Source organism: Sturnira hondurensis, unplaced genomic scaffold (assembly GCF_014824575.4).
Source record: "Sturnira hondurensis isolate 20B ecotype Veracruz unplaced genomic scaffold, ASM1482457v3 Scaffold0006413, whole genome shotgun sequence".
NCBI classification, from domain to species: Eukaryota; Metazoa; Chordata; class Mammalia; order Chiroptera; family Phyllostomidae; genus Sturnira; species Sturnira hondurensis.
The window spans coordinates 43,512,949-43,534,400 of NW_028079044.1; the positions used below are offsets into that span (position 1 = coordinate 43,512,949).

General features: G+C 38.3%; 2 protein-coding genes across 12 annotated transcripts in view; one reads left to right on the forward strand and one right to left on the reverse strand.

The window, feature by feature from the left end:
* Window positions 1–12,251, forward strand: RNF139 (ring finger protein 139). The gene is made up of 2 exons (XM_037048504.1): window positions 1–646; window positions 10,010–12,251. Exons 1-2 carry the CDS (start codon window positions 466–468, stop codon window positions 11,818–11,820), a joined length of 1,992 nt encoding a protein of 663 aa, XP_036904399.1. The 5' UTR covers window positions 1–465; the 3' UTR covers window positions 11,821–12,251.
* The window catches only part of TATDN1 (TatD DNase domain containing 1), a 25,707-nt gene continuing 16,381 nt past the window's right edge, over window positions 12,127–21,452 (reverse strand). For 5 of the 11 annotated variants that reach the window (XM_037048512.1, XM_037048515.1, XM_037048506.1 and 2 more), the window contains 3 exons: window positions 17,177–17,247; window positions 16,083–16,209; window positions 12,127–12,802 (listed from right to left, as the gene is read on the reverse strand). In XM_037048512.1, the coding sequence (XP_036904407.1) occupies window positions 12,700–12,802; window positions 16,083–16,209; window positions 17,177–17,247 (301 nt within the window). In that variant the 3' untranslated portion in view covers window positions 12,127–12,699. Of the gene's footprint in view, window positions 12,803–13,843; window positions 13,921–14,016; window positions 14,686–16,082; window positions 16,210–17,176; window positions 17,248–21,452 lie in introns of those variants that run through there. The other 6 variants (XM_037048508.1, XM_037048511.1, XM_037048507.1 and 3 more) reach the window with 6 other exon arrangements.

The following is a 21,452-nucleotide window of genomic DNA, read 5'->3' on the forward strand; positions in this document are numbered from 1 at the left end:
CGGAAACCATGGCGACGCTTTGAGACGTTTGCTACGCCGTACGTGATGACGACATGGGGAGCGTCCTAGCTCCGGCTTATGACGCGGCAGCGACGCCGTCTCCGCGATCTCGCGTGACCGCGAGCGCAGCCTCTCAGCTTTGCAACGCCAGCAGCAACGGCCGAAGCCCGCGGGCGAGGTCAAGATGGTGGCTCCGCGGGCGGGGGAAGCGGTGAAAGGAGGAGGAGCCGGACCTTAGCCAGACGAAACACCGACACCCAGAGGCCTGCGGAAGCCGCCGCCGCTTCCTCAGCCCCCGCCGCCGCCTGCTCCAGCTCGAGACGCGAGTGGGCGGCGGGGCGGGCCGTGAGAGAGACACAGTAGGGGGGGCGGAGTCGGCCGCCTCGGCCCCGCCCCTGGCCGCCGTCCCAGGTCCTGCTCCGTGCGGCCCTCCAGGGCCCGCCCAGCCCCGGGTGGCAGCTGCTTATGGCGGCGGTGGGGCCCCCGCAGCAGCAGGTGCGGATGGCCCGTCAGCGGGTTTGGGCGGCGCTCGAAGTGGCGCTCCGCGTGCCCTGCCTCTACATCATCGACGCCATCTTCAACTCCTACTACGATTCCAGCCAAAGCCGGTTCAGCATCGGGGTCCAGATCTTCCTCCGGCTTCTGGGTAAGGGCGAGGGGGTGGCCTGCACCCCGGGAAGGCTCTGCTGGCGGAGACGTGCCTCAGGGAGCGGGCAGCCGCGCTCAGGCCGTGGGTTTTGTGTGTGAGTGTATGTCAGAGTGAGAAAGTGTGAGAGATTGTGTGTATGTGTGTGACAGGATGTGTGAGAGTGGGAGTGATAGTGTGAGACTGCGAGAATGAGAGACTGAGGCCGCGTGTGAGATGACTGTGTGCGAGAGCGTGTGCTTTGCGAGAGGCTGTGTGTGCGTGTGTATTAGGGAGAACCAGGTTCGTCCCCCAGGGGCGTCCTTGCGGGCTGGGCGGGGGAGGGGGGAGGATGTGACACCAGCCTCCGAGATGACCCCAGAGCCGCGCTCCCAGCCAGTCGGCCCCTGTTCCTTTTTGCACCTGAGGACAGGTGGGGAGGAAGCCTGGATGTGCGAGCTTGCGGCTCTGCCTGCCTCTCCTGGGGAATGAGCGCTGGCTCATTCGTCCCATGCGACAGCCCTGGGAAAACAGCCACTCTGCTCGCCCCTGTCTGTGTGTGACCTTGGCCCTATCTTGCTAAGGCCTGGGCCTCAGTTTCCTTCTTTCCAAAATGCAGAGTACGCGCGTGTTGTCACTACTGTATCCACGGGGTCCCCATGATGGTGAAGTGTCTGCGGTAAATGACACCCCCAAACCGAGAGAGACAGGGTTTCAAACGTCCAGGCCTTGAAACCATTGCCCCAAATCTTCATAACGAAGGCGATATTTATAACGAGTCCTACAATTTTCCATGAATGCAGTAGAGGTATTTAAAGAAAAAACGTGGCTAGAGTGATGAGACTTTTCCGAAAATCTTCTGAAAATCAGTTTTTGTTGTATCTGGAGTGTTGAAAGCATCTTGTTTTCACTCCCCATCTTCACTTGCATCACCAGAATGAGAAGCATTTATTGTAAAAGAATTTTTAAGTGGTTGAAACTTGGCAAATTTTGTTGATGAAGTAATAAAGTTTTTAATAGGCTAGTGCTTTGCAGTGGTTCTGAGGGCTGCTGACACTGAGGTCCTTACCAGGCCTTTGTGAATTAGGAGCCATCTGTTGCTGCTTAGTTCTGACAAAAGAATCGTGGTGATGTTTTGTTCTTAGCAGTAAATAGCAATGTTTTACATGCTTGGTACTATGCTTTTGCGAAGCATTTTTAGTAGTATTACCTGACCTAATATTTAACCTTCAAAAATCTCAGAGGTGGGTGGTGTTATTCTCATTTTGCAAATGAGAATACTGAGGGTCATAGAGGTTATGTTTTGCTTTTGTTAGATAACAAATATCTAGTGGTTGCCAGAGCCCAGGCTTAAAAATCTCCTGACATCAGTGGTGGTCCACTTTCCTCCCCAGTACAGCTTCAGTCCAGATACGGCATGGTATAGTGATGAGCACACGCTAGATCTGAAAACCAGCAGATGCGCACAAGCTGTTCTTTAGCACAGGGCTGGCCTATCAGCAACCCTCCAGCTGCCTCACACCAGCCACCCCTACACACTGCTGTAAAAGTGTATTGCCCTCAGCTGGGGCACAAATGGAGCTGTGTGATTTTTGTAATGTACGCAAATATCAAACTCCTGAAACTAATGTGTTGTGCTCCTAATATAGTATTATGTCATGGTATATAATACTGTGTCGGTTCTACTTCAATTGAAAAAGAATTAGCTTTAATCTTTTATACTTAACATATTTTATTTAATTCTGACAGCCATGGGTTAATGTTAAAATAAAATTAGTAAGAATCGGGCTGTTGGCTGAACAAGCCACCTGACTACTCAGTAGATGTGATTTTGATTTGGAACCTCACTTGAAACACCCTGCCTATTGTATTTGTTACCTTGGACAAATCTTTCAAATGTGTGGTCACAAAAATAATAAAGATTATTCTTAATAATAACTGAAACATAAAGAAGTAGCGGGGCTCTTGAGAGGGTATTTTATTCCTGTCAGTCAGAAGTCACTCATGTGCAGTGACCAGCATGGGTCAATGGATTGGGTGTCATCCCAGAGTGAAGAGTTGCTGGTTCAGTTCCTGGTCAGGGCACGTGCCTGGGTTGCAGGCTGAGTCCTAGGTTGTTGGGTTGAGGGCAGTGAGAGGTGTGGATTGATGTTTCTCTCTCTTTCTCCCTTCCTTCCCCTTTCCCTAAAAATTAATAAAATCTTTAAAAAAAAGAAATCATTCATCATGACCATAAATTAGACTGACAGACTGCCAACCCTGCCCCACCTCCCCCGAAACAAAAGAGAGAACAGAAGATAACAGACTTTTAAATGCAGTGGTTCTCAGAGTTGAGCTTCGGGCAAGGGAGCTTTAGGGAAAAGGAGTATTTTCCATAGTCAAATAATTTGTGGTTTAAGAACACTGAACAAAGTAATCTGGTATTTTTTGTACTCTTTCAATGCTTATTTTTTAAAAATATGTTTAATGATTTTAGAGAAGGAAGGGGGTGGAGAGAGAGAAACATGGGTTGGTTATCCTCTGCGTGCATCAAACAGGCGACCTTTTGGTCTAGGCCTACTGGATGATGTTCCTGTCACCGAGCCACACCAGCCAGGGCCTCATTGGTACCTTTTTATTTTTTAATTTTTTAAGATTTTACTTACTTATTTTTAGAGAGAGGGAATAATAGGGAGAGAACCATCTTTGTGAGAGAGAAGTCAATACAGGGTTGACTGGGGACCGAACTGGCAACCCAGTTATGTGCCTTGACCAGGAATGGAACCCATGACCTTTTGCTTTGTGGGACAATGCCACACTGGTCAGGGATCTGTACCTTTTTAAAGATGGGCCTTTTTAAAGGTCTTTACCTTTTTAAAGTAATCATAGCTCTCTCACAGGGTGTTCGGGACAGTAAAAGAAATAGGATATAAGCCCGTAGTACCTGGGACCTAGTAAGGGCTATTTAAGTGTTTGCTATAGTAAGCTTGCTAGCTTTTTTAAAAAAATTCTTAATACTTCAATTAAAACCACACTGTTAACAGATGTTTTGGTCTTTTGAAGGCATCAGTGAAATGTTGGTGCTATTTATTTGAAATTTTGCTCTCAAAATATTCTCTGAATAAGACTTCATCAAAAATACAAAAAAAATTTCCAAATCTGTCACCTGGATGTTCCTTACATTATGTGTATAATTATTAATTTTCACATTTGTAAGTGGTAAAGTTTTTAAAAAACTGCCTTTGGTGCTAAAAAATTCATCCGGAATGAAAGCAGGTGTCTTAAGCATTTTAAGGCCCATTCAGTGAGTCATCCTCTGTTTTTTTAAAGTGACAGGTTTTGTGTAAAAAATACCAAAGGATAGTTAAAATTAATTGTTCTACCTGGTTATTTTCCATTGTAGACTTTTTTATAATTTATATACTATTGTATATAAATCTCAAAACTTGGCAGTCTGACCTATTTCTTCAACGTGATACAAAAATGGGCATCTGCTGGTATGGCTCAGTGGATTGAGGAGCACAGGCCTGTGAACCAAAAGGTTACTGGTTGGATTCCCAGTCAGGGCACACCTCTGCGTTGTGGGCCAGGTCCCCAGTACGGGGCGCCTCAGAGGCAACCACACACATTAACGTGTCTTCCCTCCTTCCCTTCCCCGTCTCTAAAAATAAATAAAAAAAATCTTTTTTAAAAATGGGCATCTAAAGAATGCACTTCCCCTCTGCTACAATAAAGTATTAAAACTGTACTGTCATTTGGCATCAAACTAATGTTAGAATTTCAACGAGTTAAAAAATAAAGCACCTCATTTATTTGGAGATCCAAAATAAAATATCACAATATATAGAATATTTAAGAATGTTAAGCTATTCTTAGTATTCTTAGGAGGTGTTAAGTGCTAAATGAAGTGCAGTCCAGTGCAGCATAACGCTGAATTAGCAAATCTGATTCCAAGGCAGAAAATGCAAGCACAGGAGTTTGTATTAATAGCATTACTCATATAATGATAATTCTTGAAGTGGAAAGTCCTTTCTAAGCATAAAATAAAATCCAGAAATTACAAGGGAAATTTTAATAAATGGAAAACTGTTATGACAAAACTTTTTAAAAAATTCTTTAAAATAGCACATTGAAACAAAAATATCTGCATCAGATGAGATTGTGAAAGTTTTACTCCGTCAATAAGAGAAGCTTATACTTCCAGAGAAAAATGGGCCCAGGGTGTAAATGGTTCACAATAAATGAAATATAGATGATCAGTTGGCCTCATTTATGATTAAATAAATACAATCAAAACAAAACTGTACTTCTTAGACTGGTGAAGAGTTCAAAGTCGAATAGAAACTAGTTTGCCAAAGCTATGGGAAACAATTCAAGTTACAGTTTTGGTAGGCTGTCACTTCTGTGCAAAGCCACCTGGCACTATCAACTGAAATTCATCATATTCCTTTTGACACATTTCATTTCTAAGAATTTGACCTAAAGATATAATGTACAAAGACTGTGGGCAAGGATATTCATTGCAGCATTGTTGGTAATAACAAAACAACAAATTGTTAAGGTCTATTAAAAGGGAATCTGTTTTTGTATTCCATTTAGCCATAAAATAAAGTTGTTGAAAAGAATGAGATGTAGTTATAGTGCTGTAGAAAGAACTCAGAAAATCAGCGATGTGAAGAAACAAAGTGAAGCAGTTGCAATTATGACTGCATAAGGATAGACTAGGTGTTCTGAGCAGTAACACTATTGACATTTTGGACAAGTAATTGTTTTGGGGGGTTTGGGTTGGGGCTGTTCTGTGAATTGTAGAATTTGTGTGTGTGGGGGGGGGGTTCCTCCTCATCCAAGGATATGTTTTTATTGCCTTTAGAGAGAGAGGAAGGGAAAAACACCAATAGGTTGCCACCTTCACAGGGACCGAATCTGAACCTGGGTATGTGCCCTGACCAGGAATCGAACCCTGAACCTTCTGGTGTGCAGGATGATGCTCCAACCAATTGAGACACCTGACCAGGGCAAATTGTAGGATTTCTAACAGCATCCTTGTCTGCTACTCATTAGAGTAGCACCAGTAGCACCCTACTTCCCCCAGCTGAAATTGCCAGAAATGTTTCTAGATATTGCCAGCTGACTCCTGGTGGGGAGAAAGGGATTAAGGTCCTGGTTGAGAACCACTGGGATACACAAAATAGACCAATAGCACAGAATAGAAGCCCAGAAATAGATTACCCACGTAAATATAGAAACTTGGTGTGTTTCAGAGGTGGACTGAAGTATGTTGAGGTAAATACAGACTATTCAATTAGTGGGCATTTAGTCATTCACATAGGAAAAAATAAAAGTGATACTGGATCCCTACCTCATGTCAATATATAAACAGTTCTAAGTGGATTAATACCTAGATGTGAAAAGCATAACTTAAACATTTTTAGAAGAAAATATGGGAGAACATTTTTTTAACCTTAGAGTAAGGGAAAAGATCTTTTAAAATATATAAAAGCAAATCTGTAAAATATTGATAAATTCAGCGATATTAAAATAAAAAACCTCTATTAATCAGAAAAGTGAAAAGACTAGCCACACACCTGTAGAAGATGTTTGCATTACAGATAACTGACAATTTGTAGTCACAATATTTTTTATATGTTTATGATTCATTAAAGGAAACCAAGTCCATAAATGGGCAAAGAAACTGGCAATTCAAAGGAACATTAATGGTCAGTAATTTGGAAGATACTCTCCTTGATAAGTAATCAGAAATGCAAATTTTTAAAAGGTAAAAAAGCAACAAGAAAACCCATTAAGTAGGATCCTCTTTGAATAAAAAGCAAAAAAGAATATGAGTTTATGAATGTTTGTTTATGTAAAGCTTGGTTTATTCTTCATTTACTATTAGTAGGGATTGACTTCAAAAATCATGTTTGTATATTTTTTAAAATAAAAACATGCTTAAAATCTTAGTTTACAAACAAGAGTTTAGTCTTATCTTACCAAGGAACTGAACATACCCTTTTTTAACCTAAAATGAGTTTGATAGAATAATTTTCTTTATGCTATAGTTTATCTAGTATGCCTACAGATGACCATTTAAATATTTTACTTGGTCTTGCATTTAATTTGCTGGGGCTCCCTTGGAAGAAAGGTAGTCCTAACATTTATTTCTGGGCCCCATCTTTATTCTGTACAGCATTGAAATGTTCTTCCACAGCTTGCTTTAGGTTATGTTTTAAAGGTATTGAAGGTAGCAGGAGAGTTGTAGGTACTAGGCCATGTTTCCTTTTCACTTTAGTTCTAAATTTTCAGAAAAGGTTAGGGTCTCAATAGACTTTCCACATAAAAGAGTTAAACACTTTGCTGTGTAGTATGTTAGGGGATTACTGTTTGTTTTTGTTTGCTTATTTTTGGTAGTCCAAATTGTAAAGGCCCTGATATAGCTTCAAAGCTCCTGAATTGATTGATACCTGTTTTTTTTCCTACCGCAGAAACTTAAGTGAAACTGATCACTGGAAAATTGGATCCCTGAGTTGTGATTTCAGTTAATCCTATTCTCCAGTGTCCTAAGATGGTTTTTCTTTATAAAGCATGAACTATACATAGCTTTGATTACTTAGGCAGGTAACTCTCAAGTACTAGTAAGAACCATTATCCCTGGGCTTAGTTTTCCTAGGTCTGTAGTCCCTAAAGGCCAGGAGAGAGGGAACAAGTTGAGACTTTGTTATATGGGAAGTCGACTTTTTTATTCTCCCTGTAAAATGAGAGCTGATTCTTTCTGCATTCCATATGAAAGAAAAACTTAAGAACCCCATGTACATGCAAACTTTGCGTAAGAATTAAACTTTTATACTGTTCTTGAAACGGTTGGTCGTTTAACCATATCTTGAGGCTATGATTTTAGTCGAGAAATAGTAGTATCAGGTTGTTACTTGCTAGGACACATTTGAACTTTGCAATTGTAGTCTCACTACATTATTTGTCTATTACAGCCTCCTCTTTTCTTTCCTTGTTATATTTGCATAAAGCAAAATGGCACTTTTTCTCCAGATATATTTCTAAAACCCAAATCATTCATTCCTTCATTTGTGTGTCAAAACAAGCTTGAGGGAGCAAAGCTATTAGAATAAAAAGAACTGGTTATAAATTACAACAAAGTTCATGAATATTCATTCACAAATAAATATCCACTGGTGAATGGCAAGTTGATAAAAATAATTTACAGTCCCTGCTTGACTTTCTCCCTTTTAATTAGTATAAAGTAGAAGTTACTGTGATTTTGACTTATTTTAGATTGTTTTGTTGCAGAAAAAATAGATTGTTTTCCTATGTAGAGAAAATAAGCTATTCTAATTCTACTAAAAAACTCATTTTCTACTGAAAGGGCCTACAGCTATCAGCGCTTTGGGAGATTATTAGTGGCCAGCTTGCTCTGGAAATCAGTCAGATGGTTTTTATGCAGAAATTTATGTATCTTAGGTGACTGTGTCCTTTGTTCTCTTTGTCACAAATGACCTGCCAAATTGGCACAGGATGAATTTTAAGTTCATGGGAATAGTCATTTTTTTGAGGCACTTTTTTTTTACATGTAATGGATTATGAAATGCCTCCACTGTAATATGATCTTTTTTGATTACATGCTGAAATAAGTGGATGGATGGATATTCAATTTGATGTGTTTGTCACTTTTTCTGTACTTCAAAGATTTGGTTTACCTTTGTCTTATCTGTTTATAAATTTCAGTTTCCATACCTTTGTCTTACCTGTTTATAAATTTCATTTTCCAAGTGTGCTGTACTTTGCCTTTAAAAACATAATCCAGAATTCAACAAGAAACATTTAGTTCCCCAATAAGTGGAAACATTACATTTATTTTCTACAAAATATTTTGGGATCCATAGACGTACAAGGTAGGATTCTTGCTTGCTATCAAGGACATGCTCATAACTACAATAGCAGGTAGTATATGAGTATTCGGTAATTCAGTTCACCCAGATTCTGCAGGTGGGCTGACAGAACAGGCACTGTCAGAGAAAGTGAGTTTATAAGATGGATGGGGTTTGACCAGTCAGGGACTGGGCAGTTGGTGGGGCCATCATGCCAAGCAGAGAAAATATCACACAGCTGCAGTTAGAGCACAGAAGAGTTGTGCTTGGGGAAGACGTCCGGAGCTTTGGTATGTGTCTTGAGAGGAGGAGTACTGTAATTGGATCCTTGATTGCTGGGACAAGAAATGTAGATTTTGGTTTATAGTAATTTCAGAACTGCTGCAGTATTTTGAGCAGAAAAATGAAGAAAATCATACTGGTGATGACTTGTAGATGGATTTGGACAAAATGAACTTTTAGAGACTAACAGGTTGGTGTCACTGAAAAAAGGGAGATAATAGATGTTAGTAGAATTTGGTGACTAATTGTCAAGTTTGAGGGTGCAGGGCTGGAAGGTGCTGTTAAGAAAACAGTAATGGTACCTTTAACTGAAATTGGAAATCACAAGGAAGAGCCTTTTGAGGTGAGTTAGGTTTTAGAAATTTTGAGTATTGCAGTTGTAATGTAGCAGTGATACTAGAGGGATGTTTGGATGTCGTTTCCATGTTGAAACCTTGGATAATTAACCAAACTTAAAAATTTGTCAGAGCACAAAGAAAGATGGTGTACTAGATACACATCAGACCACACATTGGTTAAGTTTGGACTAGGGAGGGGGAGGAATTATTATCACTTTTAAAATTTTTTGTTTTCTGAATGTTACTTTTATAATTTGAAGAATAAAGAGCTATTTGAAGAATAGGAAAAGTATAGGAAAAAGGGAACTAGGAGAACATTTCTGAAATGTGCAAGGAAAAATGTAGAGAAAAAAGCAAAATTGAATTTGGACCCAGGGGAAAATGCTCAAATTTAAGAAGCGGGAAAAATAAGAGCCAGCATTTCAGTTTGTGGACAAGGAGGAATAAGGTGTAAGTATAAAACTTAAAACTTAATTTTCTAGAGAACATTTTTTAAGAAAAGAATTTTAAAATTTAGTAGGAACAAATGTTTACCACTTTGGTTATTTTTAATTCTGATGTTTTTGTAATGGAATTACTGACATGTTCTTTAAAGATTTTAAAACTTGTTAAGATGTATGTATCACTCCAAACTTATCTTGAAGGTAATTTAGTAATTGGTGCGTGGGAATATGGCGCGACTTGAATTCCTTTGGAAACTAGAATTCTAGTAAGATTCTAAGAACTGTTTTCCTGTCTTGTTGAACTGACTTTTACAAAACCTTTTAGGGCCTTTAAGCCTTGTCTTGAGGCTTAATGTTTATAATTTTGAAGATGTTCATATTTCCTATTATAGGAGGACTAACTCTTAAAGGGTAAATATTATTAAAAATGTTTCATTCAAATGACCTTTTTTTTCTTTTTTCTAGGTATATTTTTATCCAGTATTGTTCTGATACTGTCACAGCGATCACTTTTCAAGTTTTACACGTACAGTGCAGCCTTTCTGTTAGCTGCAACCTCAGTGTTGGTAAATTATTATGCTTCTTTGCACATTGACTTCTATGGTGCCTACAACACATCAGCTTTTGGAATTGAGCTGCTTCCTCGGAAAGGGCCCTCACTGTGGATGGCACTCATTGTTCTACAGCTAACACTTGGAATTGGATATGGCACGCTATTCCAAATTCATTCCATCTATTCACAATTAATTATTTTGGATCTCTTGGTTCCTGTAATAGGCTTAATCACAGAGCTACCATTACACATCCGAGAAAGATTAGTTTTTACTTCTTCCCTGATTCTTATATTAAACACAGTGCTTGTCTTGGCAATGAAACTTAAGTGGTTTTATTATTCTACACGCTATGTTTATCTTTTAGTAAGGCACATGTATCGAATTTATGGATTACAGTTACTAATGGAGGACACATGGAAGAGGATTCGTTTCCCAGATATACTGAGAGTATTTTGGCTAACAAGAATTACAGCTCAGGCTACAGTGTTAATGTACATTTTAAGGATGGCAAATGAAACTGATTCCTTCTTTATTTCTTGGGATGATTTCTGGGACCTCATTAGCAATCTTATCATTAGTGGATGTGATTCTACACTAACTGTCCTGGGCATGAGTGCTGTAATTTCCTCAGTAGCCCATTATTTGGGCCTTGGAATATTGGCCTTTATTGGATCAACAGAAGACGATGACAGGCGGCTTGGCTTTGTAGCACCTGTTTTATTTTTTATTTTGGCTCTTCAGACTGGTTTAAGTGGGCTAAGGCCAGAAGAGAGACTTATTCGCTTGAGTAGAAACATGTGCCTTTTGTTTACTGCAGTCCTGCACTTCATCCACGGAATGACAGACCCTGTATTAATGTCTCTCAGTGCCTCGCACGTGTCATCTTTCCGTAGACATTTTCCTGTGCTCTTTGTCTCTGCCTGCCTATTTATTCTTCCTTTTTCACTCGGCCGTGTTCTTTGGCATCGTTATGAACTAAACACATGGTTGTTTGCAGTTACAGCATTTTGTGTGGAACTCTGCCTAAAAGTAATCGTTTCTCTCACTGTTTATACGCTATTCATGATTGACGGCTACTATAATGTCCTCTGGGAAAAGCTTGATGATTATGTCTACTATGTTCGTTCAACAGGCAATATTATTGAATTCATATTTGGAGTAGTAATGTTTGGAAACGGGGCTTATACTATGATGTTTGAATCTGGAAGTAAAATTCGGGCTTTTATGATGTGTCTACATGCGTATTTTAACATCTACTTACAAGCAAAAAATGGCTGGAAGACATTTATGAATCGTAGGACTGCTGTTAAGAAAATTAATTCACTTCCTGAAGTAAAAGGGAGCAACTTACGAGGAATAGGTGATGTCTGTGCAATCTGCTATCAAGAGTTTGCATCATCTGCTCGTGTCACACGGTGTAATCACTATTTTCATGCACTTTGCCTTCGGAAATGGCTGTACATTCAAGATACTTGTCCAATGTGCCATCAAAAAGTATACATCGAAGATACCAAGAATAATTCAGACATACCTAACAACAGTGGATTTATTGCACCGGATGAAAATCCAGAGGAAGCTGCAAGAGAGGCTGCTGCTGAATCTGACAGGGAATTGAATGAGGATGACAGTACAGATTGTGACGATGATGTTCAAAGAGAAAGAAATGGAGTGATTCAGCACACAGATACAGCAGCTGAAGAATTTAATGAGGACACTGATTAAAAGAGCATTTACTAATCATTGAGGTTTTTAAATTTCAGTTCATCCAAAATGGAGTTAATACGCTTCACATCAGTGTGTAACCAAGCACAAAAACAGTATCAGTGTTGAATCTGTGAATGGTTTTCCGTTTACTGTGATGTGCTACTGTAAATATACCTCTTTAATTACTTCTGGTCTCTTTGGTGACCTATTTAAATTTGTGTACATTATTGTACATAGAATAAAATGTTTTCACATTTTTATGACAAAATTTGAACAAATAGCTTTTTAATAGATGTAATGATAATATGGTGCGCCAACTGTGCCAAAGATTCCTCAATGAAAGTGTATAATTCATCTAACTCTGGCCCCTAGTGTTTCTTTAAGATGGGTGGGAGAATGCAAATGCAAATCAGAGAAAACCACAAAATCAAGGAAATAAAGTAATTTTATAAACTAAGGGAAAAGTAGGTTGCCAGAAGTGATCAAGCCTTTGAAGTTTTAGTGTAGCACTGTAGTTGAGCTGAATTTGAAAGTCCAGACTTGGAGATTGTGTGAGTTGAGAAACAGGCTCCTATCAACTTGTATCTGGCATGAACCAGAATATGTTTAATTTTGATGTAAAAATCAGTGTATTTGTTAGCCATTCTGTGTTTGCAGCAATGACATAAAAATCGTCCTTTTGGACTTTTAAAAGAAATTATAAAATGAAACATTTGGTGGTGTTTATTCTTTGAAGCTAAAAAAAATCCTGATTTTATGGAAAAAAATAAGGGGATGGTGTGCAGTGATATATAATACTTCTTTATGGACAACTCCCAGAGAATTCCTTTATTGAGACTTTCACTAAGTTTTACCATGCAATTTTACATACATGATGGAAAATGGAGGATATACCAATTACATGTCAGGAAAAAATAATTTTATGGTATTGTTATATAGTGTGTTGGCTAATTCCACTGGATCCTCATCTCTTACTGCTGACATTATCTCCAGTATTTGACTAAAACAAAACAAAAACAGTTTAGATTGCTATATACATATTTCTGTTTTACAGGTATTATTTTTCCACATAAAGGTTGATACTAGTACCTTTAATAAGCTTCAGCAGGTATTACAATTTTCAGCACTATCAGAAAGTGCTGGAAATTTTAACTGCTAGGCCGATAACTGTTAGGATATTTTAAATTGGGTAATTAGATACAGATTTCTAGGGTAGTCTTGCATATAACTAGAGAAAAAAAACAGTTGCAAATTATAAAACCAGCCTATATTATGTGTACCACAATTAACCCAGTGGAAATCAGTCCTTAAAACTGAGTTGTTACATATCCACTACTGGGTCATGACAAGCTTTTTAAAAACTGAAAGGAAAGGTACACTGTAGGGCAGTACTATTTCATTTCTGTTTGGGTTGTATTTATGTATGTACAGTACACGTGTAATGTGTCAAAGCCTGAAAGCCACTGCTTAGAGAACTGGTTACTAAAGGATAGCAAGAAATTGCCATCTGATCACCAGCACAATGACAGCCAAGGAACTTAGAAGTTATTTACTTGGAACAATATGTGTTACGGGGAGGCAGCGTTGAGTGGGGCTGGGCAGGCGCTCTCTGTACTCCCCCTACCTCCCAAAGTGGAAAGAATAACCCAGATTGTTAATCTTTCAGTTTCTCTATATAGAATGGTAATTATCAGTAATGTTTTTGAGAATTCTTATAGACAGAATTTTATACATAATTAGAAAGTTCTAAGTCAAAACTAAACTTTTAAGTAGTCTTTGTCCTAATTTTTGTTACCTTTATATAAATCACCTATAGGTATTGGAGGTGGAAATTAAAGATTAACTGGAACTTTTTATTCTATAAAAGTTAACACTAAAAGGCTTGCTTAATCTGTATACTAAATGAACTATGCTAATTTTTGTTATCTGACAAGATATGCTTAAAAGTAAATCTGTTAACATTTAAATTGACACTAAAGATCCAATTTCTTCATAAACTACAGAATCTTCCTTGATTTCACTATCTGGACTCAGAATTTACATGTATAATATTGTGCAAAATCAATGACTCCTTACATCCTTCTCCCTTGCAGTCCTCCACACTAATACCACTTACAGCTTTAAAAAAAAAAAAAAAAAGCTGCCATTTTCTTTAGAGGGGAAGGGGAGGGAGAGAAATATTGATGTATGGTTGCCTCTTACACATCCCCTGCTGGGAACTGGCCCACAACCCAGGCATGTGCCCTGACTGGGAATTGAACCGCGATCGTTTGTTTTGCAGGCCCCAACACTCAACACTGAGCTACACCAGCCAGGGCAAAAGCTGCCATTTTCCTGCTTAAAATCCTTTCAGTCCCGAAAAAATCTAAACTACTAAGATTTGCACACAAGAGCCCGCACATTCTGACCTTACTCTCCCATTCCAAACTTGATCACTTGACCTGTGCACCCTACTTTCTGCCACACTAAACTCACTGTTCCCCAGGAGCAGAGCAGCCACGCCCTCCTGCAGTCTACCTTTGTTCAGAGTGTTTGTGTAGTCTGGCTTAACTCCCAGTCAGTAAACAGTTGAAATGTCACCTTACTTCCCTTCAGGGCAGGCAGTTGCTATGTCCTATAGTTCCAGTCACATACTCATACTTCTATAACAGCACTACCATCTGGAAATATACTTTTCACACGCTCATTTGTTCCAGAGGGAAGGGATTCTTGTCTGGCTCATTTAATGCCTTATCCAAAGTGTCTGTACCTCCTCTGGTGGATGGATGAGGGCAGGACTGTCTTGATTCTTCTATGAAGCCTCAGTAAAATGACATAGCAAGAGCTCCAAAATGATTTTTGAGAAATTTATTTAGAAGGAAGATTTCTATACAAATAATTAAACTTAATAGATGGAAGTAGATTAAAATGACTTTGTAAGTAGGAATTTCAACTTGCTAATGAGTAATTAAGACTTGTGTATTTTTGAAATGTGGTTTAGACTTCAGTTTACAGATGTTGTTTTTCCCAAGTTCTACCTACTCAGAACGAATATTCATGATTGTAGTTGGTAATAGAGCGTTTTTAGTTCTTAACTGTCTGCACTTAGAAACACCTTAACATCTTGTCTTGCAAATATGGAGCTAAAGTTAACAGCTTGACATTAAGGCAGTATAGAAAATGTTAGCAACTACTTCCTCTCTAAGCTGGCTGCTGGATAAATACCAGTTTCTTGTCTCTAGTGTCCTCTTAAATGCCCAAAGAGTTACTCAGAAATACTGTGTCCTGACTGAATTTGCAAGTCATACCTTTCATAAAAATTACAATTGATTCTTTACCTAGCAGAATTTATATATATTCATCCCTCAGTTTTAAAACATCGAGTTTTAAAGTCTTTGCCAACACCAGCACATTTAATAACATAAAAAAAATCTTCCCAATATGTCTTTGTAGAGTAATTCACATTTCTGCCTACTGACTTTAGATCTTGCTTGCTTCATACTCTTACCTTTTTAAAAATGACTGAAAAGTAGATGATGCATACAGAAGGAATTATTACAGTTTAAAAGTAAAATTCAGTAGTAATTTTATGAATGTGTTATACATACATCCAACTGACTAAATTGGTAAACCATAGTAGACTGATGCATTCTAGATTTAAATTATGGGTTTGTGCAAACAAAAGAAATTAGATGGTGTTCCCATTAAAGTGATATAACAAACTGTTTCTGAGTTATTGTCTCCAGTTCCTTGACAGATGAGTAATAGGTCCCTCTTTTCATATGTGCTATACACTATCATTTTAAAAAGTGATTCTAAGTTAGTTTTTTTAGGAAATAAAATTCTACCCTTTTTTTAGTTGGAAAAGGAAATCCTCTCATGTTATTTCTTCGGTTTCCTCAGGTTGTCAAATCATTTCAAGTGCAGACACTAAATGCTAAGACTGCATTTTTATAACCATCAGCAGGGAAGCTGCATGAGAACAGAACTTAAACCAGTTAAGGGGTTTCCATAGATGGAAAGCATTAAGATCTTTTCCCTCCTATGAAATGACAAATGACCAAAATTACATGAAGTTTTCACTGCAGCAGTAAAAACCATCTGAAGTAGAGAGGATATGAACAGACAGGCTGAAATAAAATTCAGGTGCAAATCCCTCCAAATCACTTCATTAAAATGGTGCTTGATCTGAACTTCATTTGGACTTCACCCAATTTTCTACCCCTTGAGTTCATTTTGTTAGGTGCCATTTGGTGGTTGATATTAATGTTCTGGGAAGACCACAAAAACAAAATACTTACATTATATGGCAGGGTTCATTTCTGTCTTTCAAACAGTGTCCATTTTCCCATTTCTTTTTGGTAGGAAATGAAGTTTTTACATATTTTGAACCAGCATGTGTACTTTTGACTCCACACCAAGGTGCATCTAGAGTTAGCAAATAGAAGTATCTTCAGAAATTTAACTTTTTGAATTGTTTTTTTAAGTGAACATAACCAAATCAATATATAACCTCTAAAATAAAAGCCATAATTCAGCTTCAAGTACGGCAAAAAGCAACAGAAAAAAATCTAACAAAAGCACAATTAATAAAATCTTGAGAACTGTACAGATTCTTAAATGTTTTTGTAAGACTTGCTTTTATAGCCCCGACCCCTGGCTAACATTATTGCTGGTCTATGACATGCTTTAAAAAAAGACCGACAGCTAAAAGAAATACAAATGTGACACGAAACATTTAGGTAAAACAAATTTCTATATAGCCTCTACTGAATATGAAACAGTGGCTTTGAATACTGGGATTATTCACTAATGTAGTTCCTTAATTAAGAATTACAATAGCTCACACATTCTATAAACACTACTTTTAATGAGCTAATTTAGTCTTCTTTAGTCCCCAAGAAAATAAACCCGATTTCTTCAGAATTGCTCAGCCTTAAGTCCGGGTCTATCAAGAGATCCTTGAGTTCCATGGTACAGATAAAAATTTTAGCTTCTAATTTTATTTTAAAAGGCAATATTATTAAAAAAATTCTTTGAACCAATTTGATTTAAATTTATGCACTTTAAAAGTACTGTAAAATTCGGCCATTGCAAATATGACATTGTGTAAACACAGTTTTTGAAACCCTGAGGTAAAATGCTTACTAAGACTCCTTGTTTAATAAAATATTCATAACCGTAGTTACTGACATCTTTTAAGTGCCTAGGCTTTGTCAGACTTTAAACATCACTTGCATAAGTGTTTTCCCATCAACTGATAACAATACCAAAGGTTTTCTAAAGAGTGTAATTATTGGGGCTGAGTGTGCCATTTTAAAATAAAATATTTGTTCAATTTTCTTTAGCTCTTTTTTGGCATATTTTAATGAGAGAGTTCTAAAAACTAACTTACCAGTCTCAATCATTAATTTTTCACTAGGTATTGACTTCAAAACTTCCAAATTAGCCTCAGTTTTCAGTGAGCTTAAAAAAAGATAATATATAAAAATGAAAGGTACATTTAATGAAGAATAACTTTCCACATTATAAATTTGTCTGAGACAGATCAGAAAACTCAAAATCCCAAAATAAACTTTGGTAGGCTACAGAGGCAGTATACCATTGTATCTGTACGTTCCTATTGTTAAAGTTTAACCCAAGGCTGAAAGTCTTTTTAAACAAGACTGTTAGGCCCTTGCTAGCAAGAAAAAGACCAGGTCCTGGGGTATGAAGTCCAATCGTGGGAAAAGGCAACTTAACTGTCCTGGAGTAGCTGAGCAATTTTACAGTTGGGAGGGGCACGTAACTTGTTTTTGTTGTCTATAGATAAGGGGTGGGAGGAGGTGAAGCAGAGCCAGCTCTGGGACAGGCTCTGAGTCTGCCAGGGAGAAAATCTATGGTCCTGGGACTGGCTGTGGGCAACAGATTGGAAAGTTCAAGCAGAGGCTGCTGGGGTTCTGTGGTGCCTGGCTAGTCTCTCTTTTTAGATAATCGTGGAAATAGCCATCAGGCAGTTAATCCAAAATTCCACTGACAACATACAGGAATGTGAGCATTCTTGTTAGCTGACCCTGCAGCTGTTAACCTCCTCCTGTCTCTTCCTTCTGCGCTCTGCCTGCTGTCCTTTCCTTCAGGACATCTCAGAACTGTCTCCTTGTCATTTTCCTTCCAGAATCCAATTAAGATCTATTCCAACCAGATCTTGCCTTCAGTGGATGCAAGAGCTTTCTATGAGTCTAAAACTTAACTTTTAAAAAAGAATTCACTTCCTCTGAGTAATTTATATAACTCAGAGTGGAATAGTGTAAGCTCTCTCTTCCAGTTTCAGCTGTCTTCCAGAAATCTACAGAACATTTCTCTATTAGCAAAACTGACTTTGTTTGTTTTTATAGGTTTTTCTTTTTGAGTATCTGTTATTTTATTTTAGTAGGTTTTAGAACGGGCAGGAGATGTTTGTGCAGTCTGCCATAAGTACCAGCCTTAGTGTTCTCTAGAAAAAAAAATTCTTATTTTCAGTCCATGTAATGTATTTTGTCAATATATTTTCTAAAATATATGAACATGCTCCATATTGAGGGGAAGCAAGGTTTGCCACCCCAAAATATCCTTTTTGGGATATTATTTTAAGCTCGTTACTTTTAAGAAAAACACAAAAAACGTCTGACCCCCGCCCCTCCCCCACCCCGACTGCCTAAGAGAATTTAGATAGAGGACCTGCTCCAGTGAGGGACAGGTGGTTATAACTATAGTCTGAACTGTGATAGAGATGAACCTAAGCACAAGGCCCATTCGATCAATATCCTCAGTGTCCCCATTGTTAAAGATGGCCCAACAAACATTTGTTAACCAAACATTTGCTTTTTTGTTTCCCTTTGAATTGCCTTCCTCCCTTTGAAATCCCAAACCACAACCCCCCCACCCTTGTCCTTAGCTAAAGAGGGCAATATAAGCCTCAACTGCCTCTGGTCTCATACTCTTTGGAACTCCCATATATACCTACATAATAAGTTTGAAGATTTTTTCCTGTTGTTAGTCTCATATTAATTTGATTTTACAATCCTGGCAATCTGTAAAAACTGGTCTAAATACCAAAATAAATAGTATCCGAAGAAATATTTTTAATCGAAACCAGTGTACTTACTTAAAAGGTTTCCCATTTGAAGAACAACTCTGCTTCTATTTCTTAACTTTAAATTTGCCCTTTTTCTAATTTAATTAGAAACCACGGACTTTGTGACAGAGAGTATAAATGACCATACCAGAGACTCAAATTAAGACTATAATAAATTTCAAAACAAGAACAGAAATATTGACTTTGATTAGACAAATGACTAATCCATTAATACTATGTTAATGTAGGGGAGGAAAAGCTAAACCTTTATAAACTCAAGATAGGTTAGAAACATTTGAAATAGCAGACTTATGGTTCAACAGGGTAGAATAAAAGGCATTCTACCCACCCCACCCCCGAAAGCCATCCAAAATAACAAGGAAAAAAAGAAACACCATTTTTGATGAAACTAGGAGATATTGCTAACCCCCTAATTAAAATACGGAAAGTGGGTGGAGAAATAGTAAATAAGCTGTATTCACCAGTTTAGCAACTTAAGTGCTATGTGCCTGCAGAAAGATACTGCAACAAGTTTCACCCAAGAAAGTTCTAAGAACTGGAAAAACTAGGTAAAGGCTGGGATGAGGCAGGGGATTGAAAAGGGGAGTTGTTTGAAGAGTTGGAGTGACAAAAGATGGGACTCCTAGACTACCCTCCGGTGAACTGGTGCAGAGACAATGACTTTCGTCCCCACCTGTGGGTGAGGGCGAAGGGAGGGAGAGAAGTATACAGTCTGGAAAACTTCAGTCAGACACTGGACTGGAGAACAAGCACAGCAGGACTGAGATGTGGAAATGGACGTGGAGGCTGCCTGCACAGGGGGAGCCTCTGCAACCCCGCCCTGCTTAACCACACAGGCACGTTTACAAATCTCCACCCTACTCTTCCCCAGGGATCAGAGCATCTTCTCCGAAGGAACTGAACCCACCTGGCAGAAGATTTCAAGATGACATTGAGGGATCCCTGGTGAGAACATCAGGTGGCCACCTGACTGGCCTGCCAGTTGATGGGCTATCTCACCACTGGGATTCCAAACGACAGTTGTTTTTTTATAACTTTTATTATATACAGGGAAGAACTGCCTGACATTTAAAGAAAGCCTGCATTATGAGATTGACCAGAAAAAGGAACTCAGAGCATTTTTTGGTATACTGAAAATAACTTTAAGGAACCATAATTCTTTAAAGAGATGAGAAGATGCTGCAGAAAAATATCAGATGGAAGTTGTTTTTTTTTTAAAATCTACTATCCAAGCGCACTTTCAAGAGGGAGGAAGAGAATATGTTACTTTCAAACACACGCTCAATCAAAACAAAATGAATACATGGGATAGAAAAATAGTTCTATCACAGAAAAGATTCCAGTCCAAGCAAGCAGAAAGATGGAAGGGTCTGGAAGGGATGGAACTACTGGACTATCTAGGTAGGTCTCCTCACGTGGCAAAATATAAAAGCATTTGAGTTGTTGGAAAGTGTGAGAAGGTTTAAAGTTTTGAAGACACTCAAATAAAATAGAAGTATGAGGAAATTCACTCCAGGAGAGTCAAAAAGTGGTACACCACGTGGTTCAATCGTCAATAATGAAATATTGAATATGCATATAACCACAAAATTCTGAAATAACTACCCTGAGAGGACTATGGACAACAATGCAGGTTGGGGGACAGTATGGGATGTGAACTTAAATGCTCATATACCTTATAAGAATAGAAAAAGGAGATGAATTAATAACTGCAATCCATATTACTTAGAAATAAGGTGATAAACAGCAATGTGGTTGCCTTTGGAAAAGTCAACTTAGGAGAAGACATGCTAGAGAGACTGTTTCAAGCCTCTTAGTACTAACTGAACTTACTCATATATTCCTTTGCATATTGACAAATTAATCAACTCAAAATTTGGAAAGTACATGTAGGACATTTAGTAAGTCTGAACTGTATAGTAGACAGATAATTTCATGATTCTATTTCCTAAAATTTTAGTAAAAAGTAGTATCAGAAAAATTATTTTAAGGAAATGAAAAACTAATGAGGGAAAGCAATCTTATACTATTTTGCAATTTATTTAATGAGCTACACTGACATCCTGTAAAAATGACACTGGTGGAGGTTCACTAAATTTGGAAGAAAATGGACCTGTATTGGGTACGTGAGGTTTTAGTTTGGTGCAACAGCAGAAAGATCACTGGGTGAGGAGCCAGGCCACGAAAGTCCTCACACTTGGAGTTACTATACTTTATAGCTGTTTCTTAGCTCCTCCAAGCCTCAGTTACTTGGCCTACAGAGATGATGATTATATCATAGTATGACCTTTCCCCCATGGTCAGACACTGTGTGCTTGTATACACATGCATATGCGTGCATGCACACACAGTGCTGTGAACAGGTATGTTTGGGACAAAATACCCTGAAAATAAACTGCAGTGCCAGAGAAAGCCAGCTGCTGAGCCCAACCCCAAATTACGTTCCACTGCTGGGATACAAGGTAGTAGTTTTAAATGTTCGAGCTTAAACGTGTAATAGTGCTACTTAATTTCTTACATAATTACTGAAATTCTCAGGCCAAGGTCAATGCAAAAT